Here is a 21200-nt window from a genome sequence, read left to right on the forward strand (position 1 = left end):
TTAGCAGTATCTGTGCTTCTGACACACAGAAACAGGAAATAATATGTATGTGTTATTTTAAGCCACGAAATTTGTAGTAATATTGTTTCACAGCAATTGATAACTAATACATAAGTATACGCAATGATAATACTTATCGTACTTTAAAAACTTAGATGACAAATTTAAATGAAGTCTATACGATAATCTGTGATAAAAAATAACAGTGGAGTCTCGAAATCTTTTAAGAACTTTTTACCCTTGTGCAGAACTTACCTGACCTGCCTTACCATAAAGAAGGGAAGGAACTAGAAAGCGGCAGGAGTTAGCAGTAGAAATAATAGTGAATGAAACAGTCTGGAGACAGTTTGTTACTGCTCGAATGATTATAGAAGCTATTAAGAGGAAAAAAATTAAGAACTGAAACTTAACTTGTTGGATTCTAATATCACTTTGTCCTCTATTAGGGTGGAAAAGAGATGTCATAGAATTTAAGTAGGAAAAAATGGAATCAGAATAAAGAACTAAGAATTGAAAGGGATCAAGAAGGAGATTCCAAAAATAAACTCATATCTACCTAATCTTTAATCGTTAACACTATGACTCAAATTTAATGCACAAAGTATGTATTTTTAATACGCCACTATAACTTCATTTGAAAATTTTTAACTTTGTGCACAGAAAGCCTGACTATTTGAAGGGTAAGAAATATAATGAGGAATGTGCCATTAATGATACACCACTCCCAAGATTAGTCAACACGAGGATCTCACTGGATAGTGAGTACACCCTCGACATACGTTTAGGTATCATCTGATGAGTTATTCAATATGACTCAGGAGCATTTCAGCTACAAATGAAAGCAATTACCCACGAGGAGCTTACAACCTAATTGAGAGAAAAGGCGCAGAAAGATGGAACAATTAATGGAAAATACTAAGTTTTTATTAGTATCACATTTTGATATAATTGAATACTGAACGGTATGGCACATGATACAATAACAAACAGTAAGAATACTGTCATACACAGAACAGGCACCTGGTTAAAACATTTTTATATCTACTTAAACTCTCCCTAACTTAGATAGAGTTTTAAAAAGTTGTTTTCATAAGAACGGTGCCGTGTATGCAGTGAGAACTCAAGGATTATTTCCTGATTAACCTGAGTCTATAACCACAATACTGCCTTCCTTCATGTTACCATGAATGAACGGTCTATGCTCCTACCAAAGGCCATCCCTCCTCACTTGTGCATGAAGCCCACTCCTCCCTTCTCGCCTCTATATTGTCAATCGTCCCTGCTCTCCTAGATCATCTTCTTCAGCTTACGCCATCCCTACACTATCACCCTGTCACTTACATAGCTCCCACATACAGTCATTCTAACAAGCAAATCTTATATCATTTTTCTGTGCAATATTTTTTTATGGCTCCTATCTGTACAGAGGATTAAAAATCTAACCTCTACAGCATGGCACAAAAAGCCCTCCATGACCTGGCCCAACACCTAACCTCACTGACCACCACTACCTGATAAGACTTTATGTACCAAATGGTATTACTACTACTACCACCCATTGCCATCAAGTCAATTCCAACTCACAGCGACCCCACAGGACAGAATTGCCCTATAGGGTTTCCAAGGAGTGGCTGGTGGTCTCGAACTGTCGACCTTTTGGTTAGCAGCCGTAGGTCTTAACCACTATGCCACCAGGGTTTCCAAATGATAGTAGGCTACTTGTAATTTCCTGAACACAACTCACTCTCTCACACTTTTGTGCATCAGTACAGGCCACTTCCTCTGCCTGGAACATCCTCCCCATGCATGTCAGGAGGGCACGTAATATTCATGCTTAAACCTCAGCTTACCTGCTACTTTCTTTTACAGTGAAACCTGTGAAAGCTAAACTTTTTAGCCTTTGGCAGGGTACAGTGTTACCATTTTTCCATCACTTATTTTAGTGGAAAATATTTGAGTTTTCCTCCTCTGACAGGTTTCTGCCTTACACAAGTTCTGCCTTTCACAGGTTTTACAGTATAATCTGATTCTACAAAGCTGTTCCTTATTCCTCTAAGCACTTTGTACCTTTCCACTTGCATACTTACTACATTCTAGTGCAGCTATTTGTTCTCACTTCTCTCCCCTCTCAACTTTTATCTCCTTAATGATGGGAATTATCTTTTCATCTTTCAGTCCTCAGCACTAATTACAGTGCCTGGCATATAGTAAGTACTGAATAATAATCTACACATTTAACAAAGTTAAAAATGATATTCAAAGACATGAAAAAGAACAAAGTAACTGTTGAGAATAAACAGCTACCCTAGAAACTGCAGGGAATCAACAATAATAGCTCACATATATTATGCACTAATTACTTACCCAACCTGTGCTAAGCTCTGCTCACAAAACACTATAAGGTAGATAATATCATGAAATAGATTTTATACATGAATAAACTAAGGCACAAAAAGGTTAAAAATTTAGCTCAAGGTCACAAACCCAAATTCACTGCCATCAAGTCGATTCTGACTCACTGCAGCCCTATAAGACAGAGTAGAACAGCCCCATGAGGTTTCCAAGGCTATAATCTTTACGGGTGCAGGCTGCCACATCTTTTTCCCATGGAGCAGCTGGTGGGTTTGGACCACTGATCTTTTGGTTAGCAGCAAAGTGCTTAACCACTGTACCACCAGGGCTCCTTGCTCAAGGTCACGGTAGTAATGAAACCAAGGCTAAGGGAGATCTATCTTAACCAGTGTTCTTTTTCTGCCTTTCAATATTGCCCAATGCTAAATCTTTATTGCTATTTCTAGGACTCTGTTATCCCTTGTTGCTATGTAATTGCTTTCCTGGTTCTCCCCTTTCTTTTTTCTCTGTGCTTTTATGTTCTTCTATTTTTCTTCTCTCATTCTTCCTCTCTTTTTCTCTTCCCCAATTCTCTCTATTCAGTTTCCATAATGAACATAACATGCACTAAACTATATGGTCATGTATTTCACCTTGATGTACCCCCTTATTTTCTTTTACCAGGAAATATTACAGGGAAAAAAATCAAGCAGAATAAAAGAATCTAGGGAAGGCAAAAAAAGAATGGTTAGTGAGAAAGGAGGTGAATTAGGATTGTATAGTGTAAAAGGTTTAAGAAGCAGAAAACTAAGAACAGACCTTTGATTCAGGTAAAAGAAAGATCAGTGACTATTACCAACAGCAACATTTTTTAGCTGAATTATGGCTGAAAAGACAGTAAGGACAAATAAAGGTTGGTAAGGAAATGCAGGCAGTCAATCACTAAACACCATTCATTTGAAAAACTTGGTATGAAACAACAGGCAGAACTAAGATGGTAGCTGGAAAGGATAACCAGCTCAAAAAAAAGGCTTTTGCGGTATGTGCCGTTTTTTGTTTGTTTAACTAAATAAGTTTGAGCATAGTTAAACTAGTATTTTTTATTGAAGAAAATGAAACCATTTGCTCCATAATGGCAAGGGTCTTTTCTGTCTTGTTCACAGCCATTACACCCAAGGCTTGGCACATAGTACTCATTAACTATAAATACAATTATTCTAACTTGATAAAAATCTATAAATTCTAGATAATCCATTTATTTGTTTATTTTTTATTGTGCTCTAAGTGAAAGTTTATAATTCAAGTCAGTTTCTCATACAAAAACTTACACACACATTGTTATGTGACCCTAGTTGTTCTTCCTACAATGTAACAGCACACTCCTTCTCTCTACCCTGTATTTCCCCTGTTCATTCAACCAGCTCCTGTCCCCTCTGCCTTCTCATCTCGCCTCCAGACAAGAGCTGTCCACGTAGTCTCATGTGTCTACTTGAGCTAAGAAGCACACTCCTCACCAGTACCATTTTAAGTCTTACAGTCCAGTCTAATCTTTGTCTGAAGAGTTGGCTTTGGGAATGGTTTTAGTTTTGGGCTAACAGAGTCCAGGGGCCATGACCTTTGGGGTCCCTCCAGTCTCAGACCATTAAGTCTGGTCTTTTTACTAGAATGTGAGGTCTGCATCCCACTTTTCTCCTGCTCCATCAGAGATTCTCTGTTGTGTTCCCTGTCAGGATGGTCATTGGTGATAGCCAGGCACCATCTAGTTCTTCCAGTCTCAGGCTGATGGAGCCTCTGGTTTACATGGCCCTTTCTGTCTCTTGGGTTCATATTTTCCTTGTGTCTTTAATAATGCATTTTTTAGTTATAGTGTTTAGATTCTATATCTTCTATTAACTGAATGCAGAATTAAATGTTCATTCATTGCACAAATATTTGTTGAGTTCCTACTATGTTCCAGGTACTCTTCTAGGTCATGGGAATACAGGAATGGACAAAACAGAAAGTGCTCTTTCTCTAATGGGAGTAAACAAACACACACTCACAAATAAAAATGCCAGGGATGGTCAAATCCTAAAAAAAAAAAAAAATCAAAGCACAATAATGAGATATCTAAAGATAACAGGTAAGGAAGGGGGTGATGACAGTTATGAAAGGCCCCTTTATTTAGGTGATAACTGAGTGAGAAAACAAGCCAGGCAAGTAAGTAAAGAACCTTCTAGGTAGATGGAACAATAAGTCCAAAGACCTGAGAAAGGAGAATACTTAGCGAGTCTGAGGAAGAATAATGGCCACTATGGTTAGAGTAAGGGAATTGAAGGAAGGAATAAAACACCCAGTTGTAACATACTAATAATTCATCTATAATAATTATAACAGTATCTAATTATCACTGGAATATTTCACATATGTTGTTGTTGACATTTTCCATCAAGTCAATTCTGACTCATAGAGACCGTACAGGACAGAGTAAAACTGCCCCAAAGGGTTCCAAGGAGTAGATGGTGGATTTCACATATGAGTAGATTTTAAACTAATACATGAAGGAGAAAAAAATTAGAATATTTTCAAATTTATTATGCTGCAAAAATTGTTTTTGTATTTTTCCTTATATAACCAAAGAGCTCTAATTGTTCCAATACTGTAAGACTCTGAAGTATAATACGTCATCTTATGAGGTAAAGACATTTCACATTAAATTTCAATAGTTTTAACACCCATTACTCTTGAGTATGCTATAACAGCAAATTTCTTATAGAAAACAGTGTCCTACTCAGTAGATGTAAATATCCTTTGGACAAGACTCTGACTGACCACCAGTGTTCAATTCCAAGAGCTATGCTATATGTTATAAGGAACACACGTTAGCATGTCCAATTTTCCCTCCTACCTGCCAATAATTTAGTATGAATTAAGCTGTTTCCATGAATGCCCCAGTACTAACCATACCAATATGCATAATAGAAAACTGATTCCATAAAGTCAAGATAGTTTTCATGCTAGTATCTTCTGTTTAGTAAATGATAAATATAAATACAATTAAGAATTAAAGAAAATATCAACAAAAATGTCTATATTAGAGATGAAAGAAATTTCAGAGGGCACTTACATGAGGGGAAAAAAGCTAGCTGAAAAGCAGAATGAGGCCAAATTTCTTCCAAGAAACTTTAAAAATCAAGATTCAAATGTCTTTTATTTTATGAAACAAACAAGTACTGGAAAAAAAAGTCAAATGTGCATTTGAAACACAGGATAGCTTGCCTATAGTTACGGATACAACTGAAACAAATAAAACTGTGGCATTAAATGTGCTGCACAACAAGCACATTCAATCCAGCCAAGATGGTTACACCCACTCCCATTAGTAAAACTGAGACAAAACGGAAACTAATGTGCTCAGGGGCTTGTTTTTTAATTTCACCCACTTGCTCAAAATATAATTTCTGTTCTACCCTCAAGTCTTTTGTTGGATATAAGGGGAATCAAATGTTCCTAAACAAGAATCTGAATAAGTTCTGAAAATGTATTAATACATGCCTCATTTGTTCTAATGCACATCTGGTGTATCCTGTTTTAACATTTTTGACAGGTTAATCGTTTGTCTTCATGTTTAAAGGACACAAATGCTTTGCCAGTGCTAGTAAGCAGATCAAGTGAGGGTGAAAGGAAGTATCAGAAGAGGAGAAAGGTCTGTGTTTTTCAAGGTGTCTTGTTAAGCAAATGGGGGGGGGGCACAGACACGCACAGGTACTTGATCATGGTACAGAGAGGTTGTTTTCATTGTGAAAATAGAAATAAGGTAAAGCCCATCAATAAAAACAAACATTTTAAAGGAAACCTTTTGTTACCTGGAATAAGGAAATAAGTTATTTAAAAACTTTTCAGACTGAAAAACAACAGTTTCCAATTTTGCAATGAAAGTACTTAGAAAAAAAAAAAAAATCAAGATGAAAGAAATTAGAAGCCAAAGGAGTTATACAGATAATGGTAATGTAGCAAAAGTGACAAAATTAATTTCTGTGAAAAGTCAGTTCACTGTGCAAAGCAAGGAGCTGAATAAGAATATTTTGGGTATTCAGTTCCATTTTAATTGACTATATTTAGTACTGTTATGATTTTGTTCTGATATAAGCTTGAATTTCATTAGAAACAAAAAATTATGAGAAATATTCTCAACAAATTCAAATTCAATTTTCATTTAGTTTTTAAAATAATGTTTACCTTTACATCTTACTTAGAAAAGAGTAACTCGAATCCCATTATAACAAACACTATTCAATGGAAACCTCTAATAAAAACTGCTAAATCTCAGTCCAGTAATTTAATAAGGATCCTTGATTTAATGTAGGCTAGCAAAAAGAAACAAACTTTTAGCAAAAAAGAAACAAACAAAACCCCAGTACAACAAAAATACTTGGAAAATTCATTTGAGTTTGATATTTCAGACAAGTGTTAGTGGCTACCAAGTATGAAGAATTTTAGCAGGTTTTCTTTTTTCTTTAGTTGAAACTTCAAGATAAATCTACTTAATTTAAAAATACAAGTTCTCTTTACACTATAAAATTTTACTGGAAATAATGCCTATCTATAAAATTTTTTTTTTTTCTTTATACCAAACATCCAGCAGCACCTAAAAAACCATGTCTGCAAATGAGCTTATTTTTCTTTCTAGACATATCCTTGCTTCTAAAAAAAAAAAAAAATTTTCTTTTTTTTTTTTTTTTACTAATTACATCACCATATTTAAAAAGGCCCGTAGGCTTAAAAATCTCATCATCATTTGGCTCTTCTTTTCCTCTCTCTCAACCAGTCCATTCCTAACTACCTAGCAGCAAAGTCGTGATACCTTTTACATTTGTTCTCTTCACTTCAGTCTCTTATGAAGACCTTGGTATAAGCCTTTATTACCTTTATTAGTCTCTTGCGATTGCAACCTAACTCATCTTCCTGCTCACCGACACATCTTACAAATTCTTGTCATATTAAAGCTCTATAATCACTCCCCACTTCCAAAAATTCTAAAAGATTCCTGCTAAATACAGAATAAAAATCCATGTTCATTAGCCCATCAATTGAGATGTTCCTCAATATGGCATCAATCTACCTTTCCACATCATTTTCCACTATTCTCCTTCAATTCAATGTAGGGTTTTCATTCATTACAGACAAAGAGAATTAATTGCTATTTTTTATGCCTGGTCTATAATTTCTCACTTACCTCAGTGTCTATGATTAATATGTTAAAAAAAAAAACCTGTTGCCATCGAGTTGATTCTGACTCAGAGCAACCCTATAGGACAGGGTAGAACTGCCCCACAGGACTTCCAAGGAGCAGCTGGTGGATTCAAATTGCCGACCTTTTGGTTACCAGTCTGAGCTCTTAACCACTGGGCCACCAGGGCTCCATGATTAATATATTACTTCCACTTAAAATAACATTTCCCTTAATCCACTCATCTAATTATTCAAGGTGCAGTTTTAAACATCTCCTCCTACATGATGTCTTCTCTAGCTACAGGTAAACTCACTCCTCCTCCACTGAATACCCACAGCACCTTGTGAATTTATCATATAATATCTCACACTTTATAGTATGGCTATATATGTACCGACCTTACCTCTCTTACTAGATTTCCTAAGAGGGGAATATCCATAAGGGAGAAGTTCCTGAAAATATCCTTAAGGAAAAATATCTGCAGAGCCGTGCGCTTATTCGTAAAAAAAAAAAAAAAAATCCAAACCAAACCCATTGCTGTGCGTTCAGTTCTGACTCATAGCAACCCTATAGGACAGAGTAGAACTGTCCCATGGGTTTCCAAGGAGCAGCTGGTAGATTTGAACGGCCGACCTTTTGGTTAGCAGCCAAGCTCTTAACCACTGTATTACCAGGACTCCAATTATTGGTAAGCACTCATATATACATATGTTGAATGCTTAAATAAGTGAGCAGCTGAGCTCTTAACCACTTCTTCACCAGGGCTCCATCATTATATTAATAAAGAAGTTTGAATGTCAATAAAATAGTATCATGATAACATACTTAACGGTTAACACAGTCATTAATTTGAAGCTAGAATATAGTACAGTAAATTTAAAGAACTGGTACTAAAAAATTTTCAAATTATATTAATTTACCAATATCAATGGCAAAAGAAAAAACAAGCTAATTCACATGTTCTCGTATAACACAAAACTCAAATAATAGGACATACTATTTATTCTACACAATATTTGCATTTTTGTTCACTAAATGAAGAAAGCTGAGAAGAAACCTGTTGACAGCACATTGCAATTAATAAAAAAAAATTCATACTTCGAATAGACTTTGGAAATCTTTTTTTTAGTTTCTTCTTTAGTGGATTAAGCTCAGACATTATTTCTGGAACAGCTACATAAAAGTCTGCGTGAACTTCGTCAGCCAAAATCTGTAAATTAGAAAAAAAAAAAAAAAGATAGCCTCAGATAATATGAAAAGCACTATCCTTCTGTAAATAAAAAATTTAAGTATAATGTAGTATTTCCCTTATAATTCAGAAAACAGACATTAAGCACAATTCTCTCCTTCAAACGCAAGAATAATATGAATACATTTACTAATCATGAAAACCATCAAAAACAAAATATTTTCTGATATTTTAAAAATAAGCACATTCAGTTTTTAGGAAAACAATACATTTAATTCTTCCATGCAGTTATGTTAGGCAAAACTGTTAAAAATTAGAACATAGCACTGATATGTTCATAGCTCACATAATCCAATACAGTTTAATTCACACGTTTATCAAAACTGAAGAAACGAGTTGAAATTTTGTAATAGATAACATGTAAAATTAATACCAACTGGCTGCCAAATTCACTAGCGACCCCACTCTATTCCTAAATTTAGAGCAACAAAAGAACTGAATCTATAATTATTTTCACAAAGAACTGAAACTAAAATTCTTTGTCGCCAATAACTAAAAATAAAAAAGGAGGGGGTGGCCAAGGACAAGTTCACTTATAGTTTATCATCCAGACCCTAGCCCTACTCTAAAAGTAAAGGGAATATTCAGTTTAAAACAGACATTTCTAACTGATTCAGGCAAGCACTCAATATAATTATCACACAACAACAATAAACTCAATTTAAAAATTTTGTTGATTATAAAATAAAGTAACTCTTTAAAATGACACTGCTTGGGTTACAAATATTTTACCAATGATTTTTTTTTTTTTTTTTTTGCATGAAATCTTACAATATGCCATTCAAAGCCTTGGTTTGGGGTTACAGTATAAACTTTAAAAAATAGAACTGTGCTAAAATTAAGCAGCGATTCTAGAATCCTGTTACTATTCTTTCTTTTCACAAATTCTTTATTTCTTAAATAACATACTACATTCCCCGTAACAGTAATAACTAACATTAAATGAGCACTTCTCATTTGCCAAGCATTTTGTTAAATATTTTACATGGTTTAATTCATTCAGTCTTCACAATAGCCCTTTGAGGTAGTTACTAACATTGACAACACATTCCAGATAAAGGAAGTGAGGGCTCAAGAAGGATGAGTTAAGTCTGTGCGCTCATAAGAGGCTGAGGCAGAATTAAACCATGTGCAATGTAGTTCTAGAACCAGTGTTCTCAACCTTGGAAATATAAAAACAGAGGCAATTTTGAAATGTCAAAGAAGTATATGTGGCATTTCTACCCTAAGGCCTTCCAATACTGATTCTATGACCTGTTCTTTTAAATTAAAAATTCTATTTTGAGCCCCTAAAAAAAAAATACTTACAAATAAATCTAACTATGGATGTAAAAGACTATATAAAGAAAACTACAAAACTCTACTGCAAGAGACCTATATAAATGGAAAAACAATACCATGCTCATGCACTTAACAACGTGAAAATGTCATTCTACCTAGAGCCATCTACAATTACAATGCAATTCCGATCCAAATACCAACAGCATTCTTTAATGAAACAGAAGAGCTAATTATTAACTTTATATGGGAAGGGAAGAGGCCCTGGATAAGTAAACCACTACTGAAGAAGAAAAATAAGGTAGGAAGACTCGCACCATCTGATCTCAGAACCTACTATATAGCTACGGTAGTCAAGACAGCCTGGTACTGGTACTGGTACGACGACAGACACACCGACCAATGGAACGGAATTGAGAACCCAGATGTAAATCCATCCACCTAGGGTCATCTGATCTTTGACAAAGGCCCAAAGTCTATCAAATGGGGAAAAGACGGTCTTTTTAAAAAATATTGTTGTTAGGTGCCATTGAGTCGGTTTTGACTCCTAACGAACCTACGTACTACACAACGCAACACTGCCTCGTCCTGCGCCATCCTCACAATCGTTGTTATGCTTAAGTCCATTGTTGCAGCCACTGTGTCAACCCATCTCATTGAGGGTCTTCCTCTTTTTCACTGACCCTCCACTTTACCAAGCATGATGTCCTTCTCCAGGGACTGATCCCTTCTGATAACATGTCCAAAGTAGGTGATACGTAGTCTCACCATCCTGACTTCTAAGGAGCATTCTGGTTGTACTTCTTCCAAGACAGATTTGTTCATTGTTTTGGCAGTCTATGGTATATTCAATATTCTTTTCCAACACCACAATTCAAAGACATCAATTCTTCTTCTGTCTTCTTTATTCATCGTCCAGCTTTCACATGCATAGTAGGCATTGAAAACACCATGGCTTGGGTTAGGTGCACCTTAGTCTTCAAGGTGACATCTTTGCATTTCAACACTTTAAAGAGGTCTTTTGCAGCAGATTTGCCCAATTCAATGCATCCTTTGATTTCTTTACTGCTGCTTCCTTGGTACTGATTGTGGATCCAAGTAAAATGAAATCCTTAACAATTCCAATCTTTTCCCCATTTATCATGATGTTGATTATTTTAAAAAATGGTGCTGGCAAAACTGGATGTCCATCAGCAAAAAACGAAACAGGACCCATACCATACACCATCCACAAAAACTAATTAAAAATGGATCAAAGACCTAAATATAAAACCAAAAACTATAAAGATCACAGAAGAAAAAAACTCTAGAGGCCCTAATACATGGCATTAACGGGAAACAAATCATAACTAAATTATACACAAACACTAGAAAATAAGGTAGATAACTGGAATCTTCTAAAAATTAAACACTTATCCTTACCAAAAGACTTCAAGAAAAGAGTAAACAGAGAACCTACAGACTGGGAAAAAAATTTTGGCTATGACAAATCCAACAAAGGCCTAATCTCTAAAATCTACAGGAAAATCCAACACCTCTACAACAAAAAGACAAATAATCCAATTAAAAAATGGGCAAAGTGTATGAACAGACAGTTTACCAAAAAGACACTCAAATGGCTAACAGATGCATGAGGAAATGCTCTTGATCACTAGCATTAGAGAAATGCAAATCAAAACCACAATGAGATACCATCTCACCCTGGCATTACTGGCATGAATTAAAAAAAACAGAAAATAACAAAGTTGGAGAGGCCACAGGGAGACTGGTATTCTTATGCACTGCTGGTAGGAATGTAAAATGGTACAATCATTTTGCAAAATGATACAGTACTTCCTTAAAAAGCTAGAAATAAAAATACCATAAAATCCAGCAATCCCATTCCTAGGAATATATCCTCGAGAAATAAGAGCCATCATACAAATAGACATATATGCATACCCACGTTCAATGGAGCATTATTCACAATAGCAAAAAGATGGAAACAACCTAGGTGCCTATCAATAGATGAATGGATAAACAAACTATGGTACATACACACAATGGGGACCATGGTCTCAGGGAAATCTAGCTCAACTGGCGTTAACACAGTTTATGAAGAAAATGTTCTACATTCGACTTTGGTAACTAGCGTCTGGGGTCTTAAAAGCTTGTGAGCAGCCATCTGAGATACTCCACAGGTCTCAACCCTTCTGAAGCAAGGGAGAATGAAGAAAACCAAAGACACAAGGGAAAGATTAGTCCAAAGGACTAATGGACCACAACTACCACAGCCTACGCCAGACTGAGTCCAGCACAACTAGATGGTGCCCAGCTATCACCACCAACTGCTCTGAAGGGATCACAATAGAGGGCCCAGGACAGAGCTGGAGAAAAATGTAGAACAAAATTCTAATTCACACGCACACAAAAAAAAAAACTTATTGGTCTGACAGAGGCTAGAGAAACCCGAAGACTATTGCCCCCAGATACCTTTATAGCTCAGAAATGAAGTTACTCCTGAGGTTCACTCTTCAGCCAAAGATCAGACAAGCCCATAAAATAAAATGAGACTAAATGAGCACACCAGCCCAGGGCCAAGGACAGTGGGGACAGGAAAACTGGTAATGGGAAACCCAAGGTCGAGAAGGGGAGAGTGCTGACGTGTGGGGTTGGCAACCAATGTCACAAAACAGTATGTGCCTGAATTGTTTAATGAGAAACTAGTTTGCTCTGTAAACTTTCATCGAAAGTACAATTTAAAAACAAAAAAATCTTTTTTTAATAAACAAATAAAAATTCTATTTTGAATATTCTGCTTTAGTTACCCTTAAGATGGCTAAAAAAGGTCTTGGCATATTACAAAACTGTGGATGGAAATCATGTGCTTAGTGACAACTATAAACCCACTGGCATCGAGTCGATTTTGACTCATACTGGCCCTATAGGACAGAGCAGAACTGCCCCCACAGGGTTTCCAGGGAGTGGCTGGTGGATTCGAATTGCTGTCTTTTTTGGTTAGCAGCCGAACTGTTAACCTCTGTGCCACCAGGGCTCCACAAAAACCTGTTGCCAGCAAGTCAATTCTGACTCATGATGACCCTACAGACAGGTTAGAACTGTCCCATAAGGTTTCCAAGGCTGTAATCTTTAATGAGCAGATGGTTACATTTTTCTCCCATGAGGCAGCTGGTAGGTTTGAATCACTTACCTTTGGGTTAGCAGCCAAACCCTTAACCACTGAGCCACCAGGACTCCTTAGAAAATACTGAAGTTGTCAAGGATTTCATTTTACTTGGATCTACAGTCAATGCCTATGGAAGCAGCAGTCAATAAATCAAATGACATACTGCACTGGGCAAATCTGCTGCAAAAGACCTCTTTAAAGTGTTGAAAAGCATTTATCTTTATAATTTACCTACGTAATTTCCAAAATGTACTTGGCTTCCTTATTTGGGTTATTTTTTCAAATATGTTTAACACTTACTGAACTTAATACTACATAACATTTTCTGCTCCATTACCATTACTTTCTTAGGAGGTAAGTAACTTCTTGTTTAGCATTTCAGAAGTGGTAGTAGCTATTTAAATTCCGTTGTGACTATGACATCCTACAAGGTACTCTTGTGCTTCTAGGAAGAGATTACATAGAAAACAGCATACAAATTTAATAAGAATGGCTAGTTCTCTGACCCCAGTAGACCAAGCTCTATTCTCAAATTTCCAAGCACTTGTAGTACTGTTTTTTAATAATTAAAATAATTTTTATAATTTTTAAAAATTAAAATTAATGATACATCAGAAAGAACTAGGTACCACTCTCTGGCTTTGGCCTAGAATTTGTATTAAAGCACAGTTTCTTCTATTTTCCACTAGTTCTGCTCCCAAAAATCAATCAGTTCTAGACACTCTCCTTAAAAATCCAGGATTTCCACCAAATGTCAAATGCCACTATGATGGAAAAACATCAAACTACAAGCACTGCTGTACATCCCAAAGAAAATCCCCAGTCAGAACTTCCGCAAATGAGGATCTAGATATGAGATAAAGAATAAATTTTCAAGTCATTTTTTTCTGATCTAAATATATATATAAACCAAACCAAAATCTTTGCCATCAAGTCAATTCCGACTCATAGTGACCCTACAGGACACGGCAGAACTGCCCCACAAGGTTTCCAAGGCTGTAATCTTTACAAAAGCAGGCTGCCACATCTTTCTCCTGTGGAACAGATGGTGGATTTGAAATACCAACATTTCGGTTAGCAGCTGAGTGCTTAACCACTGTGCCACCAGGGCCCCTAAATATATATTCTATTATCTAAATTATTACATTTAGAAGAGGAGCTTTAGGAGAATGTCAAGGAAAACCTTTTGTATTTCAGAAACAACCCCCAAAATTCACCAGACATGTCCCTTCCTTCTACTTCTTTAAGAAGAAAAAAAAAAAAAAAAAGGTAGCTTTTGTTTTCAAGCAGGGTCCATGAGCTGTGTTATCTTCTAAAAGCAGGCTATACAATCACTTGTCACTACCATGCCGTGCCTGTGCCACTTTGAATTGACTAGGGAGTAAAAATTAAGAGTAACCAAAAGTACCAGATTATAACGGCCAGATTTTGTAATCTGCTAAGTGAATCACACTTCTCATTCCATGAAATCAAAACAAATATTTGATCTTTGAAACACCAAGATACCATGTGTTTTGGATTCCAATTTAAATCCTCCATTCAAAACCACAGAGTCATGCTGTCCTTTCTAATCTACCCACTAAATTCTCATAGACATTAAGCAAACAGCAAGGGGAAAAAAAATCACAATGTAAATCAAGCATAATTAATACCAGATGGTCTAGATATTTTTTCTTACCTTGATTTTGAAACCCAAGAGAGTAAGAAAATTTTCCCTGTTCTACAAAGTTCTATTAACCATTTTATAAAAAGATATGGGTATAGTGGTTACGTTCTACACGTAGTAAATCAATGGATGTCAAAGACTACAGAACAATCTCTGTAACTGATGAACATGAAAACAATACTGTACCTTCTCAATCAGACTAGTTCCTCCTGCAAACGCAGCTCCATTTTCTTCTGCTATTTTAGTCTCCAATGCATTCTACCAAAATACAATAATTTGAATACTAATCCTTAACATTAAAAAACTCAGTTTGCTTTCAAGTATTCTGTCAGAAATATCGCAAAATTAAAATTGTGAGTTGTTATTTTTAATAGAAAATGCATCAATTTTCAATTAAGTGCATCAGTGATATTACCAACATCTTTAGCTTGTAAAGTGACTGAAGTATTTCCTGACTGACATAAGGGGAAATACATCAAAATAGCATGCTAGGAACCTACCAGTGGTTCCACCTAAGTCTCCAGTACTATCAATACATCACCTTCCAAAAGGAAGAGACTAAGACATATTTAGCTCTGTTAACTTAAATACAGACATTTTATCAAATCAACAAAGAAAAATATATAATTTAATAAGAAATGATAGAACCAAATTCAGTCAAGTGTTTGAAAAATTCAGAAAGAAAACAAACAATACTAGTTATTTCCTTTCCATATGTTCCATTTATGCCATTTGGTTTTACTGTGAAAATCGAATACTCCTTAATCACCAAAGTTTTGTAATGTTCTAACAACCACATTCCCCACTTTTCTGGGAAGAAAGTAAAGAATTTCTTCTTTGAAAGTGAGGCGTATACTCTTACAATGCCTCAAGTTTGAGCTTTAGATGGGGATGAATTAAACCACTTTACAAATTTATAAACACTTTATAAACAAATGTCTCACAATTTTCAAAGGACTATATTTTTATTATTATTTTTTTTTATATTACTATACTTGTTATATATTTGACTTCCCAGGACAAATATTTTTTTAAATTGTGGCTTCAGTGTCTTCACAGCACTAAATAGTCCCATTGCTTTAAAACAATCCTATTGTTTTTATTGTTTGAGGAAGAGAGTGAATAGAAGACAGGAGCTAGTAGCATAAATTCTATATTTCTCTTCAGTTTCTTGTGAGAAACAATGTGGTGAACTAATGATGAAACTAGCTTAGCAATATTTTTCTCTAATTCTACTTATTCAGTTATCTTAATCATTGATTAATGTGATAGGCTAAAAAAAAAAAAAGGAGAGAATATAAAAAGTTGACAAAGTTTACTCACCCCTGTGAATACAGCAACTTTATTGATTTCTGAAGTGAATGGGTATGGAAGACTAAGAACACTGGCAAATGGCTCCACTTTTTTCTAAACATACAAGAGGGGAAATAATGAAAAGTTCGTCTCTTCTCTAATTCACATATTTTATAAAACCAGAACCGACACTGAATTATAAATACAGAAACTGTTGAACTGGCAAATGTTTTGTTGTGTATATTTCACCACAATTAAAAAAAAAAAAACTGGCATATTTGATTTTTAGGCTTTTAATTCTACGATACGTCCTCCCATTATTCCAAAACTATTCACTGATTACAACTAAAATCACAAGATATTATATTTCTTTTGTAAGAAACCATAATGAAAATCTAAATCTTTCTACCCATCTTCATACTCCCATGGCGCTTGGCCTTTATCTGTCTTACCTCATTCATCACAGTCTCTCATATATAAAGAAATGTGTTGACATATCCATACCTCCTCTGCCACCTAGCATAACTGATTTTCATGTGACAGATGTCTAAAAATTGTTTGCTGCCTTGAATTAAATTAAAAAATACATCCAGTTTTCTGACACCATCAAAGAGGACACCAGCTGGGCATACTGAAAAATAAACATGCAGCTAATCTGCTCAGTAGTAGGTGACCCTTAACCTCCATCCTTGGATGCAAATACTCAGGTGGTATAAACCATAAGCAGAAGACAGAAGAGGCTTTCAGGCTTGGGATCTAATAGTGTCTATTCTGAAACACCCTGGACCACTACTGCTTCCAGATACATCTGGGAAGTCAATTTGAAAATCCAAAATAAACAATAGCATGCATTTGAGGCACCCTAATACAGGAGCCCTGGTGGCGCAGTAGTTAAGAGCTTGGGTGCTAACCAAAAGGTCACCAATTCAAATCCACCAGCCGCTCCCTGAATTTCCTACGGGGCAGTTCTACCGTGTCCTGTAGGGTTACTGTGAGTCAGAATCAACTCGAAGGCAATGGGTTTGGTTTTTGGATTTAATAAAGGTAAAGATTCTACAGGGCCTTAGTACTATTCTGCTCAGTCATTTGGCCAAGGACCTGCCCAGGCCTGAGGCTCAGATCTCTTAGGGAGATTTTATTTAAAAACAGATTCTATACCTACAGTTTTAGTGAAGCTTTAAGGTCTAGAAGAAAAATAAAAGGGGATCTACCCCTAATTAAAACTGATTGAAACATTATGTTTTTAGAAAAACTTTATTTTGAGTAGAGAACTCCTAAGGATTTCTTTTCAGACAAGATGGCACAAATTCTTAAGCACATTTTATGTCAGCCATGCAACTCAGTTTTACTGACTGGCATTCCTTTGGCATTAACATGTCACAACTGGCTTCAGTAAATTTTTCAATGGCAAGCAATCACAATAATAGCATTCCCTGGGGAATCCTGGCTTGTTGTACAAGCACTCTATAAAGGAGGAAAAATACCTTAGAAAGGCAACAATGTTATTAGTTTACAAGTAGATTCCATTTATGAAATGAAGCTTGTCATCCTAACAAGAGTTCCTTATGAACTACAAATTTTGAAAATAAAAGAATTAACAGTGACACTATGTTATAAAATAAACATTGTAACATGGCTGGTAGAAACTCTTTCTACTTGATAAGAACTAAGAAATGAGACAGACTTTGGTTCAAATGTTAACTCTAACCAACTACTGTCTGACCTTGAGAAAATTATTTTACTTTTTGTGTCTCAGCCTCTTCTGAGGTTACAGGATTAAATGAGAAAATGCATGTAAAGCATTTAGCATTGTGACAGGTATATAGAAAGTTTACAACAAATGTCCGTTGTTGTTATTCAGCATTTATTAAGTCCTGTACCTCTCATTTAATCCTCTATACAACCATATGAACTCAGCATATTATCTCCGTTTAGAGATGAGAAAGGAGCCCTGGTGGCGCAATGGTTAAGCACTTGGCTGCTTCCCGTCAACAATGTTGTTACTGTGTGCCATCAAATTGATTCTGACTCATAGCTACCCTATAGGGCAGAGCAGAACTGCCCCGTAGGGTTTCCTAGGCTGAAATCTTTACAGGAGCAGACTGGCGGGTTCAAACTGCTAACATTTTGGTTAGCAGCTAAGCACTTCAACCACTTTACCACCATGCTTCCTTCTATAAAGGTTACAGCCTAGGAAACTCTGTGGGGGCAGTTCTACTCCGTCACATAGTGTTGCTGAGTCAGAATTGACTCCATGGCACCAACAACAACAGAGATGAGAAAACTCATCTTTGATGCCTTAAGTCAAGGAGCAAGTAAGTGGTGAAGACAGGACTCAAGCCTGAGTAATGTGACTACAGAGCCCATGCTCTTAAGTGCTATACTGTGCTGCCTCCTACTAGATGCTCTATTACAGTTGTTGTTATTGAGGTTGTTAAATCGTACTCAAAACATGTACCATCTAGTTTGAAAAAAAAAAAAAAAAGACATCCTCAGAATAAAAATTAAAATATTTCTAAAAAAAAAATTACATTTCTTAAATTGAGAACCTTACAAATCTAGTACTGTAATAGATTTCAAAGCCAATCTAGTGTTTTCCTCTACTTTTAAAGGAAAACTCTTACATGGAACTCATATACATAAACAAATAAAGCAGACAGGGTCTAGCTGAAGCAAGAGTGAGGGGCTTGGAATCTCACCCATCCAAACAGAGTCTCAACCCAGAACTCCAAAAAAACCTATCTAAAAGCCACTGAGCTAATCCAAGGCCCTCATTTCAAAGAGGGATATGGCACTCAGGCAGCTTAAGGAACTCCCCAAAGTTATAGTAACATCTCAGTTAATTTCAACACTACTTGTGTTGCAATTTATACCAGCAATTCTTCAGGAGAAAGGAGGTATGTATTCAGCAACTCTCCAGAGTAAATATTCAACACTATATTTCATATTTGGAATATTAAAAAACAAACATATTTTTCAGAACAATAAGTACAGAAAGAGACTGAGATATTCTAATAATCATTAAGGGAGGAAAGAATTAAAAAAAAATTAAGAAACATGAATTCTACAGCCATTGCTCACATACAAAGTTATCTGAGTTTACACACCTTCTTCTGCAGTGACATATCCAGCGTCAAATCAAGATAAACACCTTGCTTTGGATAAGTGAAGTCCAGAATTTGGTATTTCTTAAGTAGGTGAACAGCTTTCTCCACCTCGTATATCTGTCTTGGATATAAGCGTCGTAAATAGACATCATCTTCAGGCTCGCCCTCCATATAGGTATATGACTTTATTTTTTCTATCTCATCTTTTTTTTCATCTGATGCTTTTTCTTTGGGGCTTTTTTTTGTTTTCTTTGCAGGCCTTAAAAAACAAAAACAAAAACTTAACAACAAAAAAGACAAATATCCCAATAAAAAATGGGTAAAGAACTTGAACATTTTCCAAAGAAGATACAGAAATGGCCAATAATCACTTGAAAAAAATGCTTAACATCATTAGTCACTAGGGAAACGCAAATGAAAACTACAATGAGATACCACCTCACAGCGCTAGGATAGCTAATATCAAAAAAACTGAAAATAACAAGTGCTGGTGAGAATGTGGAGAAATTAGAGGCCTCCTCCATTGCTGGTGGGACTATAAAATGAAGCTGCTGTGGAAAACAGTTTGGTGGTTCTTCAAAAAGTTAAACATAGATTTACCATATAACCCAGCAATTTCACTTCTAGAAATATACCCAAAAGATTGAAAGCAGGGACTTAAATAATTGTACGCCAACGTTCACTGCTGCATTATTCACAATAGCCAATAGGTGGTAACAACCCAAGCACCCACCAACAGATGAATCCATAAACAAAATATGCAACATACATACAATATGTATGAATATTAGAGGACATAAAGAGAAATGATATTCTGATACATGGATGAACCTTGAAAACATTATGCTAAGGAAAATAAGTCAGGCACAAAAGAACAAATATTATATGATCCCACTTACATGAAGTATCTAGAATAAGCAAATGCATAAGCAAAAGTAGATTAGTGGCTACCAGGCGCTGGGAGGAAGAAACAATGGGGAGTTACTGCTTAACGGGCACTGAATTTCTGTTTAGGGTGATGAAAAAGTTTTAGAAAAGGAGAGTGGTGATGGTTACACAACATTGTAAATATAATTAACTTCACTGAATTGCACACTTTAAAATGGTTCAAATGGACAATTTGTTATATATATTTTACCGCAAAATTTTAAAAAGGATAAGATTAAAATCTGTTGTCTCAATATGTATTCCAAGAGACTTAAAATTAAAAAATAAGCAAATATATGTAACAGAAAAAATTAACAAAATATAAATTTTAATTCAAAAGCACAGGTTGCTTTACAATTTTTCTAGTTTGACAAATACAAAATCAACATTTGTGCTATCTGCAGTTGATACCAAGTTGAATGAGACATAAACCCTACTCTGCAGAAACTTACAGTGAAGTAGAGGAAACAGACATGCAGAGATAGAAACCCTGGTGGCGCAGTGGTTAAGTGCTACGGCCGCTAACCAAAGGGTTGGCAGTTTGGATCCCCCAGGCACTCCTTGGAAACTCTATGGGGCAGTTCTACTCTGTCCTACAGGGTTGCTATGAGTGAGAATCGACTCAGCGGCACTGGGTTTGGTTTTTTTTTTTTTTTTTGCTATGGTAAGTACTATGTGGGTATTATCAGAGCCTTAGGGAAAGGGCACTTAACCCGGCCTACCAGATTGGGGAGGGGGGGAATGCGGAGTGACTACTATAGAGAGGGTTTTTTGGGAGGATGATAAACTGTTCTAAAATTGATTGTTTGCACAACTCCGTGAATATACTAAAAGCCACCGAATTGTACATTTAAAATGGATGAACTGTATCTCGGTAAAGCTGTTATTTAAAAAAAAAAACGTTAGCCAGGCCAAGAAAGGAAAAAACGATAAAATATTGACACAGGAAATAACACAGTGTATAAGGGGAG

At 35.8% G+C, this 21200-nt stretch overlaps 1 protein-coding gene across 4 annotated transcripts in view; it reads right to left on the reverse strand.

Annotated features, from left to right (window-relative positions):
* The window catches only part of MRPL1 (mitochondrial ribosomal protein L1), a 155515-nt gene that overhangs the window by 43327 nt on the left and 90988 nt on the right, over nucleotides 1-21200 (reverse strand). For all 4 annotated transcript variants that reach the window (XM_049885945.1, XM_049885946.1, XM_049885947.1 and 1 more), the window contains 4 exons: nucleotides 19303-19561; nucleotides 16226-16309; nucleotides 15089-15160; nucleotides 8642-8753 (listed from right to left, as the gene is read on the reverse strand). In XM_049885945.1, coding sequence (XP_049741902.1) covers nucleotides 8642-8753; nucleotides 15089-15160; nucleotides 16226-16309; nucleotides 19303-19561 — 527 coding nt within the window. The remainder of the gene's footprint in view (nucleotides 1-8641; nucleotides 8754-15088; nucleotides 15161-16225; nucleotides 16310-19302; nucleotides 19562-21200) is intronic.

This window comes from Elephas maximus, chromosome 5 (genome assembly GCF_024166365.1).
Source record: "Elephas maximus indicus isolate mEleMax1 chromosome 5, mEleMax1 primary haplotype, whole genome shotgun sequence".
Lineage (NCBI taxonomy): Eukaryota > Metazoa > Chordata > Mammalia > Proboscidea > Elephantidae > Elephas > Elephas maximus.